Source organism: Mustela nigripes, chromosome X (assembly GCF_022355385.1).
Source record: "Mustela nigripes isolate SB6536 chromosome X, MUSNIG.SB6536, whole genome shotgun sequence".
Classification (NCBI taxonomy): domain Eukaryota; kingdom Metazoa; phylum Chordata; class Mammalia; order Carnivora; family Mustelidae; genus Mustela; species Mustela nigripes.
In genome coordinates this window covers 84,870,203-84,881,206 of record NC_081575.1, presented here as the reverse complement: position 1 = coordinate 84,881,206, position 11,004 = coordinate 84,870,203, and the positions used below count along the sequence as shown (strand labels likewise).

Below are 11,004 nucleotides of genomic sequence, written 5' to 3'. Positions count from 1 at the left end.
GGGGGGGGGGGGGGGGGGGGGGGGGGGGGGGGGGGGGGGGTTCGGGGTGTGTCTCAGTTTCCTGTGGCTGCCTTAACATATTACAACAAAATGGGTGGCATCAACCAACAGAAAACTTTCCTCTTGTGCTTCTGGATGCCAGAAGTCACAAACCAGATTCACTGGGCGGAAAGACAGGTGTTAGGAAAGGTGGTCAGTCCTCGCCCCTCCAAACTGAGCCAGAAGGCAACTATCTCAGACTGTCAGGCAGCCCAGGCCTGCCCTTTCAGAAGCTTGGCCTGCCATCCTTGCTATCGTAGTTGCCCTGGGAGTTAGTGCCTGGAGCCGTCAACAAACCCCCCAAGACAAGCAACCTAGTGGATAATGAGTTAGGACTTTTCTTGGCCCATGTTTAAACGTGAATGAAGGGACCCAAACTGGGTAGGACAGGGTATCAGCAGGGTATGAATGAAGACAAAGAGGAAGGCAAGAGGAGCAAGGACTATCTCAGCAGGTTGCTCTTCCTCCGGGGCCTCAGTTTCCCCATCTGTAGTATGAGAGCTATTAAATCCGGCATTCTGACCTAAAGGTGCCAATTCAGAGGGGAAGAGAGGAGGCTGACAGGGAGACTGGAAAAAGGTCCAGAGAGCCCCCACTAGGGCTTAACGGGCCAGGGCAAGAATCCACATGGAGGCCCACATACCATGTAACTAAATATTTCAAAGGTATAAAGGAAACTAACAAACTGTTGAATAAAATACGTTCTGTTGGCTGGCCTTGAAAAAATGTTGTTGCCATGACTCGTAAGGCCAAGTTTGAGTGAAAATTCTCAGACTCCTTCAACTGCTACACTGGAGGCCGTGGTGAGGACAGAGCTGGCCTGGGGCCCCAGCTGTGGCTGCTGTGTCCTGCTCAGGCCTCGTGCTCCAGGGAGCAGAGCAGGTTGCGGGCCCTATGGTGCACTCTGAACTCTGTCTTTGCGGTGAGGCCAAGGCCACGCTTCCGATGGGCTGTTCCCTGCCAGCAACGGAGTGCAGCAGGGCCTTCAGATAGCACCAATGCCAGTCATAGAAGGCCCCCTCTGACCTTCTCTCCCTCACTTGGGCTCAGATCGGCAATACCTCCTTCTTCCCTTCTGTGCGGTGATCCTGTAGGATCCTTGACTGTCTTGCCATTGTCTTGACACCTGCTTCTCAGAGGCCCCGGAAGAACACATTGGCCCATAGCCCACAGCTCATCTCTCCTCACCCGGGGCTCCTTCCCACATCACGAGGTGCCTCACAGGAGCGCACAGGGCCCTAGGCACCCAGAATGTGGTCCTGTCCATGTGTTTCCTCAGCCTGCAGTCCCCACACCCTGTGGCAGTGTGGCAAGTGTGGCAGAAGGGCTAGTGCGAAGGCACGGGGAGCAGGGAGGGGGCACTTCTTGTTTAAGTCTGACACGGTCCTGGCCAGGGGCCTCACCTTCCCCCTGCCTTCCCTCTATGTCAACCTCTACCTCCACGGCTCTGTCCTATGTATCATGCCTGCACGCGCTTCTGGAACACTCTTTGTAACCTCTTATACATGTCCCTGGCCCTTCACATCCCTGTCTTCTTTCACTAATTCGAGAGTCTGCCGGAGAACAGAGGACACCAGGGCTCAGCAAGGTCCGGTGAGAGTCTGCGGTCGTGGTCCGGTTTTCTGCTGCCCAGCTCCAGGCTTCTCTGTGACGCTGTAGCCAAGAGGGGCAACAGCGCCCTGCAGCACGACTCCCCTCTGGTTGTCAGAGTGTTCCTCTCTCCCTGGAAAATGAAGCCCATCTCTCCAAATGTCCCAGGATGCAGCTGCTTCTTTCAACCCTGCAGCTACCCTCCTGGGCAAGGGAGAGCCAGGAATGTTGTCCCCCAAGGCCGGCAAGGCTCCAGCCCCTCAGAACTTATCGTTATATTTGCAGTCTGGGTAACGGTAGGCAAATCTGGGGTCACAGGTTCTCAGGGGCCTCAAGATGTCCTTCAGCCGGCTGGCGGCCCCAAGGACTTCAGGGTCCGGGAGGGAGTCCTCCCCACACTGGCTGAGTGCGGTGTCTATCTCCTCTTGCACTGGGGAGGGGAACTTCCCCTGGAGGAGCGGAGGTAGTAGCTGCCGACACACAAGCACCAGGCTCTGCTTCTCTGGGATGGTGTAGCAGGAGGGCAGCTTAACCTGGCAGCCGGAAAGCAGGCAGCTAAAGATGTCTCTACTTTCTCCTACCGCCCCAGTGGCTGCCGGGCTGCCTAGAAGAGAGAGATGCACGATATTACACACTGTACGACCTGCGCCTCTTGCAGGGGAAAGGAGGGGTGGCACCACTGATTAGAATTGCTAGATGAATGTTTAGGGTCCTAGCATTTCCTGTCACCAGGAGAGTTAGAGCTTGGGGACACAGTGGTCCCTGCTGAGGACAACACGGGAGGGACTCTGTGCTGTGGCAGGAAGAGGCCGGGGCATGGAAAATGTGCTGATCCCTGCCGAGGCTGGGCTTCTAAATGTAGGGCTCAAACCCACACTGTGATCCTCCCATTATTATTAGGGAACGGGTGAATGCAAGAAATCGCTAGGACCCATCTCATCTGCCCTTGTGGAAGACAGAGTTGGGAGAAACAGCAGGTGATGTAGAATAAGGATTCAAAAGGGGCCGGGGGCCTGCCCAGCGCAGTGGTTTCTGTTGACCAGTATTCTGCCATCAGCCTCGTTTCTTCCGACTCGATTCTTTTTAATAAAGGTGACTCAGGAAATGAGTCAGTGTGGTTTCACAGGTCAGTCTTCGGAGGCCTTCTCTTATCAGCAAAATCGGAGATCAGACAAGAAAATCCTCTGTTCTGTGACTGGGCTAAGAAAATGTGGTCACTGCTAGAGACTGGGATGTTCAAAGAGTTCGACAATCCTGGCTGAGCCCCTGAGGGTGGGGAGAAACCCAGTTCCCTCACAACCCACATTCGAAGCCATGCCTTTCAGTCTGGAAAGTCTGGAAAAAGCGAAGGTCCACACTAGGGCATCAGCCAGATAGGTACGTGTGAGATAAAGTCTGGAAACATCTGAGAGAGGCTCTGAGGAGGTAGACCCAGAGATGGTGCGTGTGTGGGGGGAGGGGCAGGGCAGGTGCCCCGTGCCACACTGACCCTCATTGGACACCAGCAGCGCCCTGAGGGTTTAGGCGGGGCCAGGGCGGCCATGTAGAAGACCACCATGGACAAAGTCAAGTCCAGTTCCCCTTTGGAGATGGAGCTGGAGCCCAGACTCAAAAGGGGAAGAGGACATTTTACGAATTGAGGCTTCTCTCACAGTGACACACGGAGACCAGAAAGGCCCTGGGGTGCGACGATCCCCCTCCCCCCATCACCTCTCCCTGGCTCCTGTCACCCTGATTTCCCCTCTGCCAGCGGCTCAGCTAGGCCCACGCTGGATACCTTCTTGCTTGTCGATGACGCCCAAGGCGCTGGCATCCCGGATGAACAGATGCCCGTTGTTAAAGATGCCAAACGTGCCCGCGTCGACGTGGGTGAAGTACAAGAAGTAGTTCAGGTCGTTGCTCCTCAGGGACTCCAGGACGGCGAGGAGCTGGAAGGCCAGGTCGGCCGCCTGTTCCGGGGCGGCGCCGTAGAAGTCGCGCAGCGGGCTGGTGCTGGTGCTGACCGCGAATCGGCCGCAGGAGCCCAAGTACTTGGGAAGCGGCCAGCCCTCAGCGCCCGGGAAGATCTGCAGAGCAGGACGGGGGAGGTGTTCGGGAATGAGAGAGAACATCGCCGAGAAGCCGCTCCTCCCCTGCCTCTCACCGCACCCCTTCTGTCTCCAAACGCCTCTGCCGCGTGTCCCTCAGCCTATTTTTTACCTCTTGGACCACGGACCCCGTGCCCCTTTCTTTCCATCGTGGGTGGATGAAGGCATTCGGAAAAGGCAGCCCTTATTTCCAGGCAGCGGATGCATTTCAACAGGTTCCCCAAACGAGGGGCGATTTTTCATGAGCTTCCGGATTCAGGGGACTATGTTTATTTCAAGAGTTGAAGACTTGAAAAAAATATGACTCGTATTTGGGATTTCACAGACAGCCCCGCCTAGGAAGAGGCCATGGGGTGAAACAAGAGGGTCAAGTTCAGGCCGATGTAAAGGAAAATGTTTTTTAAAAATAATAGTGCGGGCACAGATTCTGGGAAAGAGCAAAAATCATGACAGCGGCCCTTGGTGGGCTCGAGTTTGGGGAACCACGGCTCTGGCTCTGGATGAATCTGCCTGGCTAGGGCGACTACCTGCTCAGAGATGCTGCACCTGCCCAGCTCGCACGACCACACGTCCCCCCCCCCCCCCCCACCCCCCCCCAGCCAACACCCCCCCCACCCCCCCCCCCCCCCCCCCCCCTTTTCCTTTTTATTAAAAAAAAAAAAAAAAAAAGACGTTATCCCCCTCTCCGACAATTTTCTGTGGTCTTCTGCCTATTTTAACCCAGCCGCCTGTTGTGAAGAACCTTTTCTTCCTTCCCCTGCCCACCCGGGACCACTGCCACCCGAGGGCCATGGAGGGAAGTCCTGAGCCCCACGGGCAGGTCTAATTGTGCAGCCTCAGGGCAGATCCAGGCTCTTTCTGGGTGGGGCTCAGGGTGGTGGAGGTTCCAGCCCAGGCCTCTCAGCAGTCTGTTGCCATCACCGATCTCAGGATGCTGGGAAAAGAAGACAACCAGCAATTCCTTCTCCTTCTCTAGGATTTAAGATGTCAGTATTACTAGGCAGCTTTTAGCATACGGACCTTGCAATCAGACAGCTCTGTCTGGGTTTGGTCCCATTGCTGACATTAGCTAAGTGACTGTGGTCAAGTCACCTCACATCTCTAAGCCTCACCTACCTCATCTGGAAAAGGGGATAATAATAATATTTTGGTGGGATTGTGGAATTGTTATGTAAAACATTCAACACAAAACACGGTACACAGCACGTGCTCAATAAGTGAACGCACCTCACTGAGTATATATCAATCTATATTAATTACTCACATATTAATAAATGTGCACAAAACAGCAAGTTTTATATTAATATATTAATAATTGTATATCTCATGTTATGATTATTAATATATTAGTTTATATACAGTTTGTATAATTATATATTATGACAAACTAATGTATTATAGTTATATTATTATGTATAATTATTATATACTATATATTATATAATCTATGTTATATATCATAATATTACATATAATTATTATATAATTACAATATATTGATATAGTATATTCATCATATAGATTATATTATAATCTATGTGATTATTATATAATATATATGATATATATGATACACGATATGATTGCTATATATAATTATATGTATTATATCATATTATATATTACATATTTTGTTATATATAATAATTATATATTAGTTACATATTGTATAATTATATATAACAAATAATATATAATAAACATTATATAATTGTGTATAATAAATAATGAATAATTATAGATAATAGATATATACCAATTAATTAATAATATAGACCAAATATATAATATAATAATATATCAATGATCATTGACTATATATATTAATAATTATATACAATTATATTTAAAATTAAATGATGGAATTAATAATTATGTAATTAATTCTGAAAATAAACATTAAGTGTCTTTGTTGTGGTGTTTTCCTCCTCGACTTGCAGCTTCTCTTTTCTTTCGCCGCCCTCTCCTTTCTCTCTTCCCTCTTATTCCTCTTCCTTCTTCTGCCCCTCCTCTCCCTCCTCCTCCTCCCTCTTCTCCGTAGCCCTCCTCCTTTTTCCACTCTTTCCTCCCGCTGCCTAGTTTCCTTTGTGTCCACAGCGTGAGTGTCCTGACCCTTGGGATGTGGGGCAAATGGGTGTGAGTGGGCTCCACACGCTCTGCAGACGCTTGCTGACTCGCTAAGTGTCTTGTCGCCAGCGCTGGACTGGAAGCTACAAGGAGACAGCGGCCACCATGATTGTCTCGTTAACCGTGGGATCCCCAGGTCCTAGTGCACCTTCATTTATTTGACCATTCCCCTACTGATGGACAGCTACAATACTTCTGTTTTTCTTTCCTCCCCAGGTATGGCTGCAGGGCCTATCTCCAGGTGGTGGCCCCAAGGCTTTAGGTAAAAGGGAAGAGAGCTCAACCCGGGGGCTGGTCCCCTCAGAGCCAGACATGAAGCCCCTCCCTGGGCGGGGGTCACTGCCTACCTGCAGGAGGATGGGATGAGCATTGACAGCGAGGGTATAGAGCAGACGCAGCTTGTCGCGGTCAGTGAAGTGGTCCATGAAGATGCTGCCAGCGTCGGCCACCTCCGCGTAGCGCCGGACCACGCGGTCCAGGAGTCGCTGCGACGGGCAGCGCAGGAAGGGGCTGGGCAGGCCCTGCAGGGGGTAGGTGGGAGAGACCCCAGGAGGGGGGAAAGGGTGCTGAGCTCTTGCTGGGAGCGGGGAGACATCAGAGTTGGGGGACAAGATGGGCCTTGTCAGGGAGAGACCCCTGATAAGGGGTCAGGAAGGGGGCATCTGAGCGCTACTGGAGGGCGGAGTGTAAGGGGCTGTGCAGGCGGGGCTGGGGGGCCTGGGGAGAGACCCCCAGGGTCAAGGAGAATGGAACGAGAGCCATCGTAGGGGCAGGGTAGGGGGGGCACCCGACAGGTGGCGCACTTCAGCAAGCACACAACACGTTGGAGCACCTGCTTTTCCACCCCACCGCACCCCCACTCTGCCTCTCCACAGAAAGCCAGTATCAGGCTGAATTAATTAGATCGGCCCTCTACCAGTGACCTTTAGGTCCCTTTCACCATTTCATGCCACCACTGTTGTGATGCTAGGCACTGGACCATCTTTCTGTGTTTTGTTCTTTTCTTTCTCTTTCTTTCTTTCTTTCTTTCTGTGGTGTTAGAGGTCATACTTGCCTCATTCCAGATCTTCTTCTTCTTCTTCTTTTTTTTTTTTTTATAAATTTTATTTTATCCACTTGAGAGAGAGAGAGCGAGGGTAAGCATGAATGGGGGGAAGGGCAGAGGGAGAAGCAGGCTCTCTATTAGACCTGGGACCTGATCCCAGGACCCCGGGATCATGACATGAGAGGAAGGCAGTCCCTCAACCGACTGAACCACCCAGGTTCCTCCGCTTTGTTCTTCTTGGGATAAAATTGGGAGGCACAGACTTCTGTTTATTTTCCACGACCTTCCACCCCGCACCTGTACCTTTCTCTCCACACAGAACAAACACAATGAACCCAACCTACTTTAATAAAAGAAAAGAGACATACTTAAAAATAAGCCCCCCGGCCCAGTTTGCCAGAAATCAGCACCAATGCCACACCAACCAGCTGGCTGTCTGACCTTGGACAAGTTCCTTACAAGTCTCTCTGTATTCTGGGTTACAGTTTAAGAGGAGGGTGCCAGTAACAGCATACTAAGAGATCGCGAGGATCAAAAACAGCTGACAGGTGTAAAATGCTAGAACAGTGCCTGGCCAGCAGTAAGCACTTAATAAATGCTATCTGCTCTTATTAAAACAAGTTTAAACTTGGGGCACCTGGGTGGTTCAGTTGGTTAAGGATCTGCCTTTGGCTCAGGTCATGATCTCCGGGTCCTGGGATCGATCCCCTGTTCATTGGGGAGCCTGCTCCCTCTGCCCCTCCCCTTGCTTGTGCTCTCTCTCTAATAAATAAATTAATCTTTAAAAAAAGCTTAAATTGCCAAACATTATATAAAAAGCTAATGATGTATTGTATCTTGGCTAATTGAATTGAAAAAAGAGTTTAAACTCCCAGCACAGAGAATAGCAGTGATAGCCGATGATATCCGTGATAGCAAGAGTCAGGCTTTGCAGGTGAGAACAGGATTTTCAACTTCTAAGAGCCTGACTTCCAGGGTGATGAACTGAAGCCTGAAAGACCAAGGGCAGAAAGTGTGCCCCCAGGTGTCTATAGACGGTGTTTGCAGGCTGCCTGCTTAGCGGAGGCGCTAGCCGAGTGAGCCATGGGTGTTATGTGGGCAGGGTGGGAGCCTCCAGAGCCCCAGACCTTGGGGCACGGGGCAGGGCCAGCAGCCTGAGCCCTCCCTCTCCCCAGCCAGAACTCAGGAGGGTGGAAGCACCACTGGGAGCCGGGAGAAGTCTTGAGAGTCTTGGAGGTTGGTGAGGGCATGGAGAGGCTCATGGGGTAGGATGCTCAACCATCCCTGCTTGCTTGGGACTGAGGGTTTCCTGGAATGTGGAGCTTTAGAAGCTAAAACTGGGGACCTGAGACAATTGCTCGCTCTGCCACAGGGCCCCAGCTGGACTGTGGCTGTGGACCCATACGCTTCTGCTCCCAGACAAGGATTGAAACTGGCAGAAGCCGGCGTGGATGCTTGTTGAACTGGCATCATTGCGGGTACCCAGTGAGCCCCTGGGGCTCCCCAGGGAGGGAGGGGGCTAGTCCAAATTCTGAAGTGACTGGGCATGATGAAATGTGCCCAGGGTTGCCGATGAGAGCCCAGGAGTTGTGCTCAGGGAGAGAACATTAGAGAACATTCCATGTTTGCACCTCCAAGTCTAGGAGTGTCCAGTTCATGTGCGCTCCAGCCCTCAGCCCGTGTATAAACAGGAGGAGAGGGGATGAACCCATCACGTGCCAGGCAGTGGGCTGCCTATTTCCCTGCCATTGCTCATTGAATCCTCCCAGGCATCCATAAGGCACGTGCCCTTATGGGCCTCTTTTTGCAACCGAGGAATTGGATGTCGGCCGAGTGTAGGTAAGGGTCAGATTCAGGGTTCAAACCTGGTATGGGCCGCATGTTTGTTCCCCTGCCCCTGCACCAACCCTCACTCTGCTCCCCCAATTCATATATGGAGACGCCAATGCAATGGTATCGGGAGGTGGGGCCTTTGGGAAGTAACTAGGCCACGAGGACAGAGCCCTCAGGATGGGATTAGTGACTTTCTAAGAAGAGTGGTGAGAGCACCACGTGAGGATACAATGAGAAAGCAGCTGTCTGCAAACCGGGAAAAGACATTTCCTAAGAGCCAGTTAGCTGGCACCTGGATCTTGAACTTCCCAGTCTCCAGAAGTGTGAAAAATAGTCTTCTGTTCTTTAACCCACCTAGTCTATGGTATTCTGTTACAGTAACCTGTGCTAAGACAAGACCCTGTCCATTAGACTCCAACGTCCATGCAGTTTCCCCCATAATGGTTCCTGCCCCACCTCTGGCCCCCTAAGATACCCAAGTAGAGAGCATAGAAGGTGATTTGAAGCTAGGAGAATATATCTTTGCTTCTTCTTCTTTTTTTAGGATTTTATTTATTTATCGGACAGAGAGGACAAGCAGGGGGAGCAGTAGAGGGAGAGGGAGAATCAGATTCCCCACTGAGCAAGGAGCCCGAGGTGGGGCTCGATCCCAGGACCCTGGGATCATGACCTGAGCCGAAGGCAGATGCTTAACCAACTGAGCCACCCGGGTGCCCCTAGATGCCTCCATTTTTATACTTCTTATGATGTTGGGTCAGGGGTGGGTGAAGATACTAGGATTGCCCCTTTCGTTATTTTAGCAAGGAAGTAGTGCCAGAAGTCACCCTGCTGACTTGTCCATTTTCACATGGTGGAAAGACTAAAGAAGTTGCTCAGGTTCCATAATCCTCCTTGTCCCGCTATCTCTTTGAGAACTGAGCACAGAGCCGATTTACAAGCCTCACAGAATATGCATGCGGAAGGCTTGGCAAGGCGAGAGGTGAGTGCTTCGCATTCAGTAAATGGTACAAATCATCGTAGCCATCATCGCCATCAGTATCAGCGTCATCACTGTCACGTTAGAGATGCACCTTCTAACCAGCCATGGTCCTTTCTATGCCCTATGTCCTTGTCTAGCCGAAGCCTCTCCTTCCATGGCCACATGCTTCGGCAAACAGGGCAAGGCCATCTTTGATGGGATTGGGAGTGCCTGGTGGGAATAGGGTATCAGTGAAGAGCTAAGCCAATTTTCCTGACTTTTACTTTGGACTTTAGATTTGGGATCCATCTGAGAAAGAGGGGATGGAGGCAGAGCTGTGGCAAGAAGCAGGGGTGCCATGACCCGGGGTGATTGGGGTGAGGCCACCCAGGAGCTTCCAGGCCCAGTTTTAGGCCAGGGATGGCCTTACCCCCAAACTCCTTTTCCAAAGAGTGTGTTAGCTGGGGCATGGGAGAAGGGCAACAGGTTTGGATTGGAAACTTGGCCCGACTGAGACTCAGGCACGACTGAGACGATGGTGCATTTTCTACCTCACAGGAAAGGCAAGAGGGCTCAGGAAGACAGCGCGTGCCTTAGAATCATCCTAGCCTCAAACTCATTTCCCATATTAATCACACCACTTGGGTCTGGATGACTCTAGGCTGTTTCCCAAAAGCAAATATTACACGGAAGGCCAAGATTTACCACGACTGAACAAATTTGAACGCTTGTTGTGATGGAAATAAAAGTGTAGAAGAAAGAACACTAACTGCTCTCAGGAAGAAAATCTAAGGAAAGAAGAATGGCTTTCCTTTTGAAAGACTGGAAGTCAGCAGTCTGAGGTCATGAAGATGGCTGACGCACAGCTGGACTCGGGACTCTGACCTCTCTTGCCAAGGACATAGGCAACTAACAAATGGAGAGTTCATGCTGAAATGGGTTTTAGTTTTCCCTTCTCAGAATCTGTTCTGCTAAGGCTTTATAGAATGTAAAAATAAGGCAAACATATTATTTCATGTTCACAAATTATGAGACACATGCTAAAGACAGCAAATGTGCTAACTCAAGTTACTTTACCTCCCTATTAATTATATTTATTTATTTATTCTTCATTCCACTGAAAAAATTTATTTCTCCATCTGAGAGGGAGAGAGAGAGAGAGACCATACAAGCAGGCAGAATAGCAGGCAGAGGGAGACAGAGAAGCAGGCTCCCCACTGAGCAGGGAGTCCCACACAGGGCTCAATCCCAGGACTCTGGGATCGTGAACTGAGCCAAAGGCAGATGCTTAATGACTGAGCCACCCAGACACCCCCCCCCCCCCC

General features: G+C 50.8%; 1 protein-coding gene across 1 annotated transcript in view; it reads right to left on the bottom strand.

Moving 5' to 3' along the window:
* Positions 1-41: 41 nt before the first annotated feature.
* Positions 42-11,004, bottom strand: part of DIPK2B (divergent protein kinase domain 2B) — a 31,542-nt gene continuing 20,579 nt past the window's right edge. The window contains exons 3-5 of the mRNA XM_059385436.1: positions 6,191-6,364; positions 3,407-3,695; positions 42-2,233 (exon numbers count right to left, since the gene is read on the bottom strand). Coding sequence (XP_059241419.1) covers positions 1,890-2,233; positions 3,407-3,695; positions 6,191-6,364 — 807 coding nt within the window. The 3' untranslated portion in view covers positions 42-1,889. The remainder of the gene's footprint in view (positions 2,234-3,406; positions 3,696-6,190; positions 6,365-11,004) is intronic.